The sequence below is a fragment of the Populus nigra genome, chromosome 10 (assembly GCF_951802175.1).
Source record: "Populus nigra chromosome 10, ddPopNigr1.1, whole genome shotgun sequence".
In the NCBI taxonomy this organism is placed as follows: domain Eukaryota; kingdom Viridiplantae; phylum Streptophyta; class Magnoliopsida; order Malpighiales; family Salicaceae; genus Populus; species Populus nigra.
In genome coordinates this window covers 3,292,907-3,311,107 of record NC_084861.1, presented here as the reverse complement: position 1 = coordinate 3,311,107, position 18,201 = coordinate 3,292,907, and the positions used below count along the sequence as shown (strand labels likewise).

The 18,201-nt window shown below is 31.5% G+C and overlaps 1 protein-coding gene and 1 long non-coding RNA gene across 3 annotated transcripts; one reads left to right on the top strand and one right to left on the bottom strand.

Moving 5' to 3' along the window:
- The first annotated feature begins 10,670 nt into the window (after positions 1-10,670).
- LOC133705347 (polygalacturonase At1g48100-like) lies at positions 10,671-15,128 on the top strand. 2 transcript variants are annotated; one of them, XM_062130489.1, is made up of 8 exons: positions 10,673-11,277; positions 11,341-11,410; positions 12,192-12,323; positions 12,411-12,638; positions 12,729-12,773; positions 12,853-13,060; positions 13,754-13,944; positions 14,445-15,128. In XM_062130489.1, the coding sequence occupies exons 1-8, from the start codon at positions 10,988-10,990 to the stop codon at positions 14,835-14,837; spliced, it is 1,557 nt and encodes a 518-aa protein (XP_061986473.1). In that variant the 5' UTR covers positions 10,673-10,987; the 3' UTR covers positions 14,838-15,128. The 2 variants fall into 2 exon arrangements, with proteins under 2 accessions (XP_061986472.1, XP_061986473.1); XM_062130488.1 differs by having other exon boundaries at positions 10,671-11,410.
- Positions 11,791-17,224, bottom strand: LOC133705348 (uncharacterized). Its single transcript, XR_009844250.1, has 2 exons — positions 16,701-17,224; positions 11,791-13,011 (listed from the first exon to the last, which is right to left on the bottom strand). It is a non-coding gene; the product is annotated as an uncharacterized LOC133705348 (long non-coding RNA).
- Positions 17,225-18,201: the final 977 nt, after the last annotated feature.

Here is an 18,201-nt window from a genome sequence, read left to right as displayed (position 1 = left end):
ATAAAGATAATCTAAATGATTTTTAAATAGTGGTTTAACTTTAAAAAAAAATTAAAATGACATATTTTTTTAATATTAAAATGTAGACATATTATAGATCAACCAAGACTTTACAGATTAACTCATCAAACCTGCAACCTAAATAATGAGCTACATATGGTTTAACAACTTTGTTTTATTGAGACTATATCTTACTTAATGATTTGATAAAAAAAATAGATTCCCGCAAAATTGAGTACCAACCACATATTAAAACATTTGTTTGAGACTGTGATAACCTTATAGAAAGCAAACCAAAATAAATTATGAAAACCAATTCAAAATCAACCAAATGTTGATTAATAGAATCAGGAAAAAACAAAGATTTAATATAATGAAAAAAATAAAAAGCTGAAATTTTTCTTTTAAAAAAACTATTTGACATTGTTATTAAGTCTAACCTAGTAGGTCAACCTTCTCTTAGCCTGACTCCTTACCTAACCCGGATTTAAAATTAACTTATATGAAAGTTGTCCCTACGTGACCTAGTCAACTTAGTGAATGTTGGGTTCTCAAATATCATACACGCAATGGAAACAATAAATTAAAACAAAATTATTCGGGAGTCCCTAGGATCTTATTAGACAGATCTAAAGTTATTTGAGAATTTATTACCTGAAGATCTAATCTTCTTCGACTTTGAATAATTCTTTAAATGTTAGGTTGTCACAAATCATAAGTTGTTCAACTTTTCAGCCTCTAACGGTAATCCATAAAAACCACTAGTGAGAAATCTCCTAAATTCCTATTTAAGAGAGAGTGATTGCTATGTCTAAAATGTTAGCTCTCTATTTTGTAACTTACATAGTTTTTCTATCTAACAAACAATTATTCTTTGTTAAAAATAAGAGGTGTAACTTATTATTTATAGAGAAATCTAAAAAACCCTATAAATTAGCAAAATATCAATTTTTTGCATGAATAATATCCATATATTTATTCAAGATAATTTTAGAAATTAACTCAATCAAGTCCTTACTTGATTTTTTTAGGTTTAGAAATATAATTCATATATTAATTATATTCTAGCCCTTAATTTCTAAAATATATTTTAATCAAGTCATACTTAATTAAATCATCCCGGTTTAATTTTTGACTAATGATTCTTAATGTGTATGACCCATCAGGTTCCTAATATGTTGGCCCAAATATAAATTATAATTCTAATTAAGTAGAATTAAATAAATTAAATAATTTAATTTGTTATCAATTCAACAATTGATTAATATATATTTGAAGATATGGTGCATCGTTTAGTAACGTGTCATGATCCCCAAAATATTAGAAAAATCATTAGTGGTTTGACTTAACTTTTCAGTTACCGGTTTCTCGGTGTTTTTAATATTCTTTCATCAATAATATTCCGATTTAACATTAAAGCATGAAGTATGTCTGTCATGTTAAATTATGTTTATTCTCTACATAATAATCATTGATTATTTGAATAATATTTGAAATAATTTTCAAATCTCATTCCACCTTGGTAAAGAATTTCTCAATCAATACTATTTGAGAACCGATGTAACATTTTCCCTGATTCACCTAGAGTAATGAATCATCTCTTGGTCATTTGAGTACCTTCGTATAGTTCATGTTATACCCAATGTCTGCAATTCCGTTACCTCGATTAAGATAAAATGTAACAGGATCAAAGTATAAAACTTTGTATAAGATAACTTAGTGATTTTAAATCTAAGAATCACTTACACAACCGTCATGATAGCCTTTCCATATACATAGGTAATCTTTCCGTATGGAATTCTCATGTGGATTAGTTCAATGTACATGTCTTATGACAAGCACCTATGTATTAGTTATAATTATCCCTTACACCGCAGCTTATGAGAACATCTGCTTCTTTTCATAAAAAAAAGAACATAATATCTATCAGTCTTTATGACACTAATGAATATCCAAAATTCAAGAGCACTTCGACCAGAAATATTTTAGGAACAATGCTTTGATGCAATAGAAATTCTATAATTATAATAACTTTATAATTTCCTTTGCATAACATTTTTGTTCTATGAACTTTATCTTTACTCTGTATTCATTAATCAAATATTAGATTCATTAATATAATATTATATAAATATTAAAGATAAATTAAACCTTTATTAATTATAATATATATTTACATGAATATAATAATACCATGTGTAACCAACTAATTAGCCAAAGAGCATATTAAACTAGCAATCTCCTACTTGCACTAAAGTTAATGGCTTATGTATCTAATACCATAGTGCTCCATGTAACATTAATGCTTCTGCATGGATGGTGACTTAGAAGAGGATCTTCTAGATTCTCTTTGGTAGGTACTTGTTATATCTTTATATCTTTATTTCATTGATTTATCAAGTCAAATTGAATTTTTTAAGTACTCCATTGTTATCATAGTATAGGATAACTGGATCAACAATGCTAGGATATATATATCTAAGTTAATCTCCTTGAGCCATTAAAGGGAATTAGATGGTCAAATCCTAGTTAGCTGCTGTAAATTTTCATAAGTCCTTCGCAAGCACCTTGGTAGTAACCTTCCTCGCCATTTCTTTCTTCGTCTTGAATTACAAAATAATTTCCCATCTAAATTTTTATATTTCTAAATTACATAACATTTACATACTTAATTAAGAAATCTCGAGTTATATATTCGATGAAAATTATATGAGAAAAAAATTACAACCTAGAAGAAAAATAGAGATAAGACAAGAAACGTAGGCCCTATTTTATAAAAATTACAACCATAAAATAAAAACACAATCACATTGGTCTTTAATGTTCATAATCATCCATCATGCATAAAAACATTTTAATATTATGATAAATTACATTGTATGCTTCAATTCTAATTATTGACTTTATGTGGTACTATAAAATAATATTTCTAACACTTAGAAATATTCAATCAAATCTAACATGATAATTTCCCAAACAAAACAAATTTTATTTAACATAAATTCCATGAAAAACATTTTTTAAAATTTAATAAGAAAATTGATCACATTAAAATTCTTATTAATATCCTAAGCTATTTTAGGATTAATTAAATAAAATTTTGATTTAAAAACTCTCTTTACTTTAGAAAAACCATTTTTCTAAGCAATATTTAATTAAACATTTTAATTAAATCCTAATCATGTTAGGATATGAAAAAAGTCAAAAAAATTGAATTAAATATTTTAATTCAATCATAATCTAATTAGAATAATTAATTCTATAATTAATTTAATTTAAGATTTTAATTTTAATATAAAATCATTATTTTATATTTGAAGGGCTAAAACCATAATTTCAGCCCCAAATATACTAAAAGTGATTAGATATAAGTTGCAGAGGTAGAATTGTAATTCTATCCCTAAAAAAACCCTAAAAAGGTTGCAAGGGTAGAATCATAAATTTTGCCCCTTCTTCTTCTTCTTCTTACAGCTGTTGCTACCGGCATGGGCTGCCCAAGTCAACAGCAGCTATGAGCAACGACAACAAAGGTTGTCGTTGCATGTAGCAGCGTGAGGCTACTGCCTCATGCTACATCTCAAGTAGCGCTAGTCAAATTGATGTTGCATTACAGAGGGAAGCAGCCCTTGGCTACTGCCTCTCCAACCTTAAGTGATTTGGCTTATACAAGCAACACAAGCTAGAGGTGCAAGAGCTACCTCTGATGGAGGCGTAACCATATTTTTTTATATACATTGACCAAAATCCAGCTAGAATTCCAGATTCTGGCTGGATTTTCCAAGCTCCAACCAGTCATGGCCGGAACAATAATCAAGGCTTGAAACAATTTTTTTTTTGTTTGATTTCAAAAATCATGAGAGCAAAAATTGTCTTTTAGGAAAAAAAATTATTTCACATATAGAATTAATTCCTAATATGGATAACATCAAATTTTATTTCGTATATTATACTCAATGTGTACCCTTTCATTACATTAATTAAGATAATATGTAATATGATCAAAGCATAACATTCTCTATATAAGATAACTTAATAATCTCAAGTCTAAAGATCATTTACACAATTGTCACATGAGTCTTTTCATAGACGTAGGTGATCTCTTCATATGAAATTCTCATGCGGGTTAGTTCAATATACATGTCTTATGACAAACACCTACATATTAGTTCTAAATATCCCTTATACCTCAGCTTATAAGAACATATGTTTCCTTTCATAAAAAATAAAATAAAAACATAATATGTATCAGTCTTTATGACACTAATGAATGTCCAGTATTTAAAAGAGCATCGACCAAGAATATTTTAGAAATGATGTTTTGATGCAATATGAATCTCATAATTATAACAATTTTATAATTTTCTATGAAAAGTATTTTTGTCCAATGGACTTTATCTTTACTATAGATACATTAATCAAATATTATATGAATATTAAAGATAAATTAAGTCTTTATTAATTATAAATATGTATTTACATGAATATAATAATTGCCACACGTAACCAATCAATTGACTACAGAGTATATTAAACTAACAGTGAGTCCAAAGGTAATCTAGATGGTAGAAGCGTGATTTGACTTTAAAAAAATCAACATGATATTTTTTTAATATTAAGACGAAGACATATTTAATCGATTTTGGTTTCGTGACTTAACTCATCAAACTCACACCCTGGATCATGGACTCCGCTAAGTTAAACTTTCTTTTTTAAGGTTTTTTTTTTATTTAATGATATGATAACATTAGTAAACGTTTGTAAAATTAGGTAACAACTAAATATCAATATGTTTAGTTGGTATTTTAATAACCTATTAAAAAGCAAACCAAACAAGTTATAACAATTAATTCAAAATCAACAAAATATAAGGATGAAAAAAAATTAAAAAATAAACTAACAAATCAATATAGGAAAAATTAAAAAATAATTATTTTTTGAAAAAAAATGCCATCTTCTTTACTATTCATATTTTATGTCATGTTTATAAAACAACTATAGCAACCGCAACAATAAAATATTGTGTCGTCTTCATATTCTATAACAATCCGGGACCCGACCCCACCTAACATAATGTTTTATTAATTAATTCAATATTAATTGAAGGAGCAATCAAATGATTTTGTCTAGAAAAGGGACTAATAGTGTGGTAGCCTGTTAGACCAAAGTTCATGACCACCAGATAATGTCCGCTGATCCCGGGACTGGTAGAGCTGCCGCAGTGAGGTTATTACGAGAATGTTTGTTTCTGCTTGTATTTAAAATATATATATATATTTTTAATAAATAAATATTTTTATGTTTTTTATTATTTTAATATGTTGATGTCAAAATAAAATTTAATAAATAAATATTTTTTATTTTGATATGTTTTCAAGCAAAAACAACCACTATCACCATTCTCTCTCTCTATATATATATATATATATATATAATTAATGGCCCAAGAATCCAGAAAAGTTATTAAACTTGAGTTTCAATGTAACATATATACTTCAATATTAATATAATACACACAGGCATCCGCTCATGCATATATAACATTTATAATTTTGTTATATAATACATTGATAAACTAAGTATATTATTTTCTTATTTCATGTTTAATAATAAATTATACTTGCATAATAGACACTAAATAAATATCTGAAACTCAATGATTAAAATATAGATATCTAGATTTTTTCCTTGACAAATAATTGATGAATTATAAATATAATACAAACTTCACCATCACTACAAATACCCAATAATAATGTCTTTGGTGTCAAGCAAATTAATATGATGTTGGTGGTGGTTGATGAGTGAGTTTCTTTCACGGAACAAACTCAAATTCTTCATTAATTATGTAAAATTTTTTTCCCACTAACCAAGTTTGAGTCTCATGGATTTCCAATGGTTGCTGAGCCTTAAATAGTTATTTTACAATTTTTGAACATTTAGAATGAGCTAAAAAAACAAATGGAGGGCAAAAAAAAATGTTTCTTTAATTGTTATTGTGTGTATGTTTTTTGTTTTTTTCAATTGGATTCATTTGGGGAGATTTTTAGACTAGATTTTCAATGTTGAAAAATAAGGAATATAAGTATTTTAATATTTTACATATATAAAACCATTAAAAATAAAATTCTCATAAATTCTATAGTTTATAGATAGCATGACTATAGGACAAGAAAACAAAATATCAAGCATTCATTATTGAAGATAAGTTGGAAAATCGCAACAAAAATAGGTGATTGCTAGCCAAAGAGTTCCAATATCAGGCAAATTTGATTTTTTGTCATGAATAGGATCTTAATTGCCATCCTAATAAGTTATTGATTTGTTCCTTTAGATAGGTTAGATTAATGGAGCTTTGCATGATATGACTTAGATAGGTTAGATTAATTAAATACTCAATTGCTTCAACAAATAACAAATAGCAAGGCATTAAAATTTAATTCCAATTCGATTAATACTAATATAAATGAGTGCATTTTTTTATAGTTATTTTTTCGAATTAGAAAATATATAAATATTATGAAGCTCGACTCAAAACTAGATTAAGATATACACATTAGAATCATATATATATTTCAAAATTAACATGATATGCATATATGCATAATATTTATAATTTTATCATTTAATACTTATATGTATACATAACTCAATTATATATATACTTTTTTTATTTCATGTTTAATAATAAATAGTACATACTCATGTAATAGATATCCAAATAATTATGATAAATAGAGGATAGATATCTAAACTCTTTTATTTATTAAGTAATGAAGATTTTTTTCGGAAAGTTTTTATTTTGATGAAGATGTGCTGATTTTAAAATTTTATTTAGATGTGTTTCCAAACAAATTTGTTTTTTAAAAAGGAACCACTACCATAATATTAAATACTATCTAAATATAATGGTCCAATCTAGAATCCAACAAAGTTATTAAACTTGAAAAAAAAAATTAAAAAGCAATTGCTACCAAAATACCAAACATTATCTAAATATAATGGTCCAATCCAAATTAATTTGAATGATCTAATGGGTCAACTCATGATCCAGTCAGCCCTATTAAAACTTGATTTGATTTTTATTTTATTTTTTTAAAGACAACATAATTTTGATTTTTTATTTTAAAAGAATTAATATTTTATTTTATTGATTTAAGCCAATCCAGTTGTGTAATGTGATAATTCGGGCTTAATAAGTTTGGAATCAGTATGCATTTTGTCCCAACTTGAAAATTGTAATTCCTTCCATTTCCTTAAAATGAAGGATTATTGCAATTCCTATTTTTCTAGTACCTTTGAATATATTTAATATGTTATTTTTCAATATTTAATATCCTGACTGATAAATCATAAACTATCTTTATATGTAGAACAGTTACTAAGAAAAAACATAGTTTATGCAACCATTGTTTCTTGATAAATCTTGAACAATCGTACTTGAGATCTCAAGTTTGTTTATAAAAATGGGATTTAATTATAGCACTACGAATGATTCCTTTTATATATATATATATATATATATATATATATATATATATATATATATATATATAAAGAAAATAAAATAAAATATTGATAGACACGAGCACATTTTCAAGATATGGTGCCTTGACTTTTGAAACCCGGATCTGAACCTTCTAATAGGACGAAACATTTTGTTTTCCAAACGAAATCCATTATACACGAAAGAGTGAGAACATTCTTGCGTCATTGTGGAATACGATAGCTATATATTCTTCTTTTCAATGTTTAATATTGTAGTTTAAAATGTTTTTAAAATAATATATTTTTTAATATATAAAAATTATTGAAAAATATTTTTAAAAAATATTAATTCAATAATTTTCAATTAAAAAATAATTAAAAAACATTTTAAAAAATAAAAACTAATGCAATAACAAACTAAGTATTTTTAAACTTTTTCAAAGCTTACACATTAATCAAATATTGTTTTCTAATTGTTAAATTTTAATGATAAAATAAATATAGTTTGATATGACAAAGTAGATACTCAATCTTGTGAAAATAATTTTTTCATTCTCATTCTTATTTAGTATTTCACCCCACGGTTACAATCTAGTGCAAGGAACCGGAGCCAGTGTGTTCACGGTTCCGTTACCACACATATCAATAGCTCTATTTCGTTTGTTTTACATGCAAAACAGATGATAATTTTTTTTAACTACATTCAATTTTTTATTTGTTTTTTATAAATATATTTAAGTGAAAATATTTTTATCTTGTAGGTTACGGTTCTTGGACGTGAGTCAAGTCCAATGAAGTTTTTTACAGAAATACATATTCAGAGTGCAAATTTTTTTAAAAATAATAAAATTAACATAAAAAATCTATAAATCTAATTTCTTATGTACCTCGATTTTATATTAACAATGAAACTCTATTTAGTTTTTAAAGTTTTTTAATATAGTAGGCCTAGGGTACTCATGTATTATCATGGTGAGTTGGTGAGTTAGACAAGGAGGAGGGCATGATTAGGATCTGGGACTTGTTTATACACGCACACACACATTGATAATTGCTATATATACAAAACATATCATTATCTATACATCATAATTGAGTTTATCTAAAAAAAACTATAGAGATTAATTATAATTTTAAAATAGAATAGTACACATAGCTAGTACTTATCAATGTTATTTTATAAAAATCATGTAATATAACACGTACGTACGAATATAGTTCAAGATGTATACGTGATTTAATTAACCACATTAATTAATATTTATAAACAAAGCTAATTAAACTTCCAATTGCATGTGAATAAAATCTGAATACGAACAATGATTGGACCAAGAATGGGCAAATTAGCTAAGCTTCCAAAAGTGAAGTGTTGAAATATATGGATAAAAGCATATGCATGCATGTCGGCTAAGAATAACGTACGAAGTTTCATGCCTCGGTTAGTGGCCGAAGCAATTTCCCGGCCAAATTGATAATGGAGATGGTGAAGGAACTCCAAGTTCACGAGATGATAACTCAAAGTTCACGAGCCTATACATATGCACAAAAAGACGGCCAATAACTCCCCCCACAGCAATCCTTTCTTTCGACGAGTCTAAATCATAAATAATTCAATGGTTTCCAAGTCATAATTAAGACCGAAAAGGTGCCATTTACAGGTGTTTATACTTTACCATACCCATATTAATTTAATTTCGGCCTATTTTTCTAGTTTCGGTAATGTAATTTTCTCTCTTAGAATGTGTAGCTTTTATGTATCCATCGGCATAGGAGAAGCCAGATCACAAGGTATATGAAAAAAGGGACATTTCGTCCTATTTGTGATATTCAAATGCTAATAAATAATTAGAGGTTGAAATCTACACATGATAGGTTGAATTACATAAGAGATTAATTTCTCTTTACAGCTAATTAAAGGTTGAATTCTACATATGATCATATATAAGATTCTAACCCCCCCTTTTAAAACTAACTCGATCAAGGAATGGTCGAACACAGAAAGGATTAATTAACCAATACATAATTAGACTAATACTAATATGTTACCTGAAATCAACAAAATCCATGATTGTAAACCTAGCTAAGGTTGTGATTGATGGATTTTTTATACAATGGTGTGATTAAGAGAGCATATATATGTTACAAAAGCATATTGATAATTAATAATTCTTTAGGTTATTTTTCTCCTTGCAGTTTTACTCAAAATTATGGATGGCATATCGATCACAAATCTGAATTAATTTCATTAAATCCTGCTTACTTTCCAAGGTGAGATTAAACATGACCTCAAGAAAAACATTTTTTTTCATCTTCTGGGTTGCTGCATTATTGGTAGGTGGACACTGTCATTCCATGCACCCAGCCCCAATTCAAACTTATCTAATCATCCAAGGGAGACGGCAAAACCATGGGCGTATTGGATGTTTCCTTCTTACAGTTCCTGCCAGGTACGTGATGCATTGGAGCTACATGGGTTGTGTAATCCCTGCTTTCCTTTTCTTTTCAAGATAAAAAAAGATGTGGCCGAAACAGAAGTCAAGTGAGGTCATCTGTTGTCTTTTAAGACATAGGGTAGTTTTATTTCCTTACGTTAAAAAAAAAAAATGCTTCTACCTCCCTCTCTCTCCTTGCTTAAAGGGAAAAGAAACAGAATTTTAAGAGAATAAAATGGAAGCTAGCTTGAAGATTGTAGCCATGGCTGAGTGATGATGCTGAGGACAGAGCAAAACTCTAGCCCGTGAACGTGCATGTGGCCATAAAAGAGTAGTTATAATCAGTGCCCTTGTAGACCCACTGACATGTCTCTTTTTGGCTTTTACATGAAAAAAAATGTCTTATCAGTGAGTGTTGTTGGAAGTGCTTTTGAATTTTAAAAAAAAAAAACATTAATTTTCTTATTAATTTTTTTGAAGATAGGATAGAAATGATAGATATAAAAAAGATAAAAGCATGTTTAATTAAATATATATATATATATAAAATTTATCTTTGCTGTCATTTCTTTCTTATAATTTGATAAAGGCTTGGAAATATCAAGTGGTAGTCAAATCGGGAGGGGAAAAAAATCATCAAATCAGGACAAGAAGATTTAAAAGAGCTCGCTTTAATTTGTATTTGCTGTCATTTCTTTCTTATAACTTGGAAAGACAATCTATGAAGAATGTGGTAGCACACAAACACAAGTGGCCGACGAGTCACATGCAACAAACTTTGACGCTTGGCAGAGGAAAACTCTGTTGCCCAACCAAAATTCACAGAGAGGAAAAGAAGATAATTAATTAAAGGGGAAAAGGAGAGAAAAAGGATGAATAATTTTGAAACCTATAATTTTCAGAAGATTCGGAATAATCTTTGCTTATGAGTGCAACATACAGTTTCATGAGCTTTGGACTGCTCCCCCTATATAAACCCTACCATCATTTATTATTTGGCATTCTCAAGAGCTCTGTTGTTCTCAAATACTCTCTCTCTCTCTCTCTCCCTCCTACACGGAGCCACTTCTATGGTAAACATGGGAGGGTTTAGCTTTAGAAGCCTCGCGTTCATGCTCTTCATTGTTTTTCTAGTTTGGTCTGCAAGTTTTGATACCTGCATTGCCAGGAGAGGCAAGCATTGGAGGCAGAGAAGATCAAACTCAGCTTCTCTAGCCAAGAAGAAAGGGAAAAGCCATGGCAACGGCCATCACCAACACCATACTGGAGTACCAAAACCAAAAGCTCCTCCACATAAAGCTCCAGCATTACCTCCTCCTGCACCAAAAGAAAAGGCACCAAAACCAAAAGCTCCTCCACATAAAGCTCCAGCATTACCTCCTCCTGCACCAAAAGAAAAGTCACCAAAACCAAGTCCACCACAGAAAGGTTCCACCACCTTTAATGTGCTTGATTTTGGGGCCAAGGGTAATGGCAAGAGCGACGATACAAAGGTATTGAGTTGCTTGTTACATAATATTAAGTTGGTACAAAACAGGTTTCAATTTCATCTTATATATATAATAACAAGAGATTTCGTTTGCTAACAAGGTCATAGAAAATTAAGGGCAACAATATGGAATCTCTAATATCACCTTCATATGCCCGCATTCCACATGTATAGTCCACGAAATATCACCTTCATATGCCCACAATATTCCACATGTATAGTCCACGAAACATGATTTGGCATTGTAAAAATTTTCATGCATTTCAGGGAGACTATTAACAATAATTTATAGCATATTTTAAAAGTGTTTGATAATATAATAACGATTAATTGTCAAAATATTTTTTTTTTCAAAAATATACATATCAAAATAAATAAATAAAAAAACACCAAAAACAAAATTCTCGATGATTCCAAGAGTACATTACAGCTGCATTCAATACATTTTTTTTTCTTTGGTTCATACAATTCCAAAGGTCAATTAAATTTTCAAAATTACATAACTGGACTAATTCTCTCCTTACCTTAAATCCCCATCCGTCCCCACCAGCCATGACTCGTGAGTTATTTGCTCCACTCCACAGTTCTTGCAGCAATGCTGTGCACCAAATTGATTTCACCAAAATTACAGAATTACACATTGAAACAGCTCCAAAACACCGACAAATAATACAAAGGAAAAGACAGCAGAACCACCCCAAGGTGGGGTCCATTCCTTAAAAATGAACAATAATTGTATACAGTTACTATACAGTTGGTTGACATAGAGTTACGGTGCTACGCAGGCATTCCAAGCTGCATGGGCAGCAGCTTGTAAAGTGGCAGCATCAACGATGATTGTTCCAGCAGAATATGCATTCCTCGTGGGACCTATTTCTTTCTCTGGTCCGTACTGCCAAGCAAACATTGTATTTCAAGTAAGTGTCAAATACAGAATTTGTTAGCAGAGAAAACGACAGTAATTCATGTTAATGAATGATGATACGATGAATTTTTTTTCTCAGTTGGATGGCACAATTATTGCCCCATCAAACGCCAATGCTTGGGGTAGAGGTCTCTTGCAGTGGCTTGAATTCACCAAGCTTGTCGGAATCACAATTCAGGGAAAAGGCACCATAGATGGGAGTGGCTCAGTATGGTGGCAAGACTACCCATTTGAAGATCCTATAGACAGTGAATCGGAACTCATTATTCCACTGAACAACACAGTACAACAACACCCACCAATGCCGGTAATTGGCTTCAATTTGTACCTTCCACTGCAATTATTATCTGCAGTATCTATCAATCTGATCATGCCTCTTTTCTGAATTGTGTTGCAGATAAGAAACGAGCTCGACGGGAAAATGCCAAGCATCAAGCCCACAGTATGGACTTCATGAAGATTTCTATCGCAATTCATGAGCACGCACTTTATAACATGATTGACATGCTTTCTTTTTGCAGGCACTGAGATTTTATGGAAGTTTCAATGTGACAGTCACAGGCATAACAATTCAAAACAGCCCGCAATGCCACCTCAAGTTTGACAACTGCGTAGGAGTTGCTGTGCATGATATGAGAGTCTCATCTCCCGGTGACAGTCCAAATACAGATGGAATCCACCTGCAGAACTCCAAAGACGTGTTAATTCATAGCACAGATCTTGCTTGCGGTAATTACATTGATTAAAGATAAATAATATTGTCATATCATATATTTAACTAGACAGTGTGGGGCTGTAGGGTGAACTTGACAAACAAACATAGGAGCTGAAGAGTCAAATAGAAGGTTAGAGGCTCAGCCACTACAAAAGGAATTTTTTAACACTTGATGCTACTGTTGAAATCGGAGACAAAAGAACGCCACATAATTTAGATAACTGGGATAAAAATTGGTACCACCTTATCCTTTTCGTTAACTTCTCATACAGACATTCAACGGCCACAGTTTATTTGACACATGGCAACCAACAGCCTCCACACTTTTGAGTATTTTGGCTGCAATTCATTTGACACATATCATACCCTAAATCATAATCAGTCCAATATAGGATTAGGTTTGCCCCCAAAGGCACAAGAACACACCTTTTGTTGCACGCCTCCAATTTTTCTTGTCTTTATCAGTGATCAGAACTTCTGCTTCCATCCTTTTTCTACTACTCTGCTTTCTAGAAAAGCCTCACAATATATAGCATAATGTACCAGAAATGACAGCATTAGTACAAGATCACAACACGTAAACGATTTGGAATCCAAGTAGGCAATGGAGTTTCGAACTCAAAGACAATTAATTTGAACTAGATAGCCGACCTAAGAGGTCCCTATGTCATCATTATTACAAAATGAAATGTTTAAATGTCATGCAGGAGATGACTGTGTTTCTATACAAACTGGATGCACGAATGTATACATACACAATGTTAATTGCGGACCAGGACATGGAATCAGCATCGGAGGTCTGGGAAAAGATAATACAAAAGCCTGTGTCTCAAATATCACTGTGCGAGATGTTGTTATGCATGGCACAATGACAGGTGTCAGAGTTAAGACATGGCAGGTATTCTTAATATCTGCAATGCCATATTATTCAAAATTTGCTACCTGCAACCAGAAATCTAGTTCGATTTGTAGGGGTTTTACAAACCAAAACACATTTTAAGCCACACAGACTGATAGTACATTATATAATTAACAAAGATTTCAATCAAAATGAAGCTTTCAGCTTCGAAAGGTCCACGATATTTTAAATATTCTTGCACACACCCTTGTCTATTAAAAGCTTCAGAATGAGAACATTCTGAGACACCTTCTCTCTTTTGAAACTAGAATGAACATTCTAACAGAAACTTAAAACTCGGAAAGAGTTTCTTCAACATCTAAACATAATGTTCTGTCTTTTCGTATACATGATATTACCAAGTTCATTGGTTCAAGCAACTGCTGGAGCCATTTTGTATTTAGCTTACAAGGTTTCCATAAACTAGATTGCAGTATTTCCAATTCAACCAAGTTGCTCAAGGTGTGACTCACATGCAATTTCAACTATAACATCTGCAGGGTGGATCAGGCTCTGTACAGGGAGTACTGTTCTCAAACATTCAAGTCTCTGAGGTTCAACTTCCAATTGTGATTGATCAATTCTATTGCGACAAAAGCAAATGCAAAAACCAAACGTCAGCAGTAGCTCTATCAGGAATCACCTATGAAAACATAAGAGGGACATACACAGTAAAACCTGTACACTTTGCCTGCAGTGATGCCCTACCATGCATGGATGTAAGTCTAACTACCATAGAGTTAAAACCACTACAAGAACAGTATCACCTCTACGATCCGTTCTGCTGGCAGACTTTTGGAGAGTTGAAAACTCCTACCATGCCTCCAATTAGCTGCCTACAGATTGGCAAGCCATCAGGCAACCGCCCTCAGAGAGATTATGATGCATGTTGATCTCAACCAGTCAAGCATTGGTGTATTGAATTGTGTGGTTGGTATGATTTCCCAACCCCTCTCACGCCATTAGCTTATCAGGTAAAGTTATATTTAGGCAACTGAGTTTTTAAGGAATCCTCCTTTAGCAATTAGCAGAATTATTTTATGTGAGAGTGTATACAAGCATTTACTATAGTAAGATATTAGAGTGTGAGGATGTCTGGTTTGCTACTATATATAATGGATTGTTTTAAACTGTAAAATTTAGTGCTTGATTAATATATGTTTAATAATAAAATATTCAATGGATATTCAAATTCTCAAGGTGACCGTATACAAAGGACTTCGATCATTGGAATAGCTTGACAAGGATCTTTCACAAACAAAGCTTGTAGCTCTTCTTCCCTTCCTAAACGCTCTCCTTCTCAATTGGAGAAACCCTAACTTCCTAAATCAGTAAGTACTTACTCAATTTCAGGCTTACTAGTTCTCTTGAAAGTTAAAACCCCACAACACAAACTAAAGGTTTTACTTTGTGGGTTCAGCTTGCACTAAAGTCCTAAAATTGCTATATAAATTACTAAAACAATCCCTCTCAATAAAGGAATCAATATAGCCATCTCCCAGACACCTCATCAAATAATAAAAGTACAAATAGTCTCATTTACTGTAATATCAGTGTCCAGGCCTGTCCATTTTTGAAACCCCAGGCAAACCTGAATCTGTTATTTCCTTATTAAAGAATTACAGCTTCTCTGGAATTCCAATCTCAAACCTCACTTAACAAGCCCAAAATTAATTCTGCACAGTCCAGGAAAAAAAAACTCTTTCTTGCAGAGAAACTTGAAACACCTACAGCACAGTTCCTACTATTAATTTCTTAAAAGATTTACTTCAATCTGATAAGAAGGTTGCTGCTGCTATAAAAAGCATTCCTTCTATTCTTAATATTAACCAAAGAAAATAATAAAGTGGGGGCACCTAAGATCAACTTTCTGTGCGATGATGGAAAGCCTGAATGGAGTATTGTAAGAGTAAATAATTACTGGCCTGGAACATAAATCTTAACAATTTCAAAAAACCATGGAAGAAGGAAAGACAGATGGGATTTAATCCTTCCAAGTAGCAATTGTGATGATAACTAAATCCACAAGGAAAGGGAAGGTTGATGCATGTCAATATGGCAACCTGGGACTCACTCAACAAAATAAAGTAGAGTTGGTCGCCCTAATTTAAGGTAGCGTAGGTAAAACCTAATCTAGTGGTCAACTAAGAATTTCTATGGTCCATGGATTTTGATTATGTGAAGAGAAGATCTAATGTCACCCTTAAACATCCTTTCCAAGAAAGGTTGTCATTCTTGGTTCCTATGCTTCAGGGCTAACTACACAAGCATTTTATTACTAACAGGCTCAGCTCGAGAAATCAGTACACAGAAAACAACAGGAAAGCGAATTCATTCGATGCATACTGATACCACTCAAGAGTCATCAGAATATCCATTGTATATCAATCATAAAGTGTTTGTAATTCATTTAAATTGACTTCGGTCAAAACTTAACACTAAAATTACGAACAAGTCACAAAATTCAAAAAGGAGGCGTCAACAGGTTTCTGCATTTAAGTTGAAACATGTAAAAAACTTAACAAGTGAAGTCACGTATAAGGGCAAAGTGATGAAGCAATTTAGATGATTACACAAGCACACAGAAGTTACATGCAAAGCACAAGAAATCAAGGCACAACTAGCTACAGGCAGCTAGTGAGTCCGGCTTTTAAATAATTCGTACTAACAGTTCCCATTAATCCAAAACAAAGCCAGAAACTAAAATGTAATGTAGCTTTGAACCCGAATCAATCTCATGGTTTTAGAAATTATACCTAAACAAGATCTGCTAAAATCCTCCTGCTTTGCAACTGGCAGCATCTGCTTGCTAAACCCAAGGTTTGTCTTTGTTCTGCCATAACTTCTGCTTTCCTCCTTTGAAACCTCACTCCAGCATCCATTTCTCTTAAACCCTTGCGAATAATCCTTGCTCTCTCTCTCTCGTGAAGCCCCCAATTTTCTTTTACCCAAAAACCCTTCCTTCTCTATCTTTCGACGCTGATAACAAGTGGGCAGTGGACAGAAACCCTAAAGACTTTACCTATCAACACTTCTGGCAACATCCTTGCCCTTCATTTCTCTTCTCAATGCAGTCCGTTGGATCAAGAAAAGAGGGCACGCTGACACGCTATTGTGTCAGGCAGGATTGGAAGGGAGTGGCGTGGGTTATAATTTTGGCGCGGGATCCCGGGGTGGTCTCGTCTAGCATGGTTTGCAAAAGACTTTTCTTCTTGTGGCAGAACTCAGAAGAGAGAGAGTAGACACAGCGTACTGAATGCCACAAAGAAGAGAGAAAAAGAAGAAGGGCTTCGGGCCATTTGTTTGGGCCTGGAGGGATTCAGGCCTTTGGTTTTAGGGCTTTTAGGGTACTTGATTTTTGGGTAAGCACGCGATTTGCGTTTGGGCCTACAATGATTCAGGCCTCTGGTTGTTGGGCCTTTTTGTTTTCTTCTTTCTTGGAGAAAAAATCCCCCACGATTTCCCCTTTATTGGACCGGTCGCAACAAATATTTGCCAATCAAGTCTTAGTTATTTACTTAGTCCTTGTATTTTATTTTAAATAATTATTCTAGTATCAAAAGGAAAATCAACAATCCTTACTTAAAAATAAAACTCCTTGATCAACGTTGAAAATCTTTATTTTATTAGTTTTTATTCCCAAAATACATCTTTTTCTAACCAAAGTTTTCTATATGACCCACTTCTCTTCTCTATTTCTTTTTATTTTAAAAAAGCAATATAAATTAAAAACAAGCATGAAATTGATAGAAGGAATGAGTTACTAACATATTATAATTTCCCTTTCTTGCTCCTCCCCCCCTTCATCTCATGAATTATAACACTTGAACTCTCTGTCAAAATCCTTTTTTACTTCTAGGATTTTGATTTAAGATTCCCTGCTTCTCTTTTATTGATTAAATGATCTATTTATATGTATAGTTGTTCACGAAAACCCTTCTCCATTTATGGTTACAATATATTATTTGGATTCAAAAGTATATTGATGTTGAAAATGACCCGTAATGAAACTCTCATGAATTATATTTTAAAAGAGAATGGAATTTTTAAAAAAAATCAAAATTATATTAATATTTAATCCTGAGAGGTATAGCTCAACTCGTCAAGTTCTAGATTTGTTCTCTGGAGATCACTAGTTCGAATCTTAAAAATCTCAAGATCATTGGAGGTTTACATGGTCGTTAATTTTATGGCATGTGGAATTAATTGTGGTGCGTGCAAGCTGACTCAAAAACACATGTTATTAAAAAAAAATTG

Coding starts and splice junctions, on each gene's coding strand:
- LOC133705347 (XM_062130488.1), top strand. CDS start 10,988: ATGGTAAACATGGGAGGGTTTAGCTTTAGAAGCCTCGCGTTCATGCTC. Junction 13,061..13,753: donor TAGCACAGATCTTGCTTGCG/GTAATTACATTG, acceptor AATGTCATGCAG/GAGATGACTGTGTTTCTATA. Junction 13,945..14,444: donor TCAGAGTTAAGACATGGCAG/GTATTCTTAATA, acceptor TAACATCTGCAG/GGTGGATCAGGCTCTGTACA.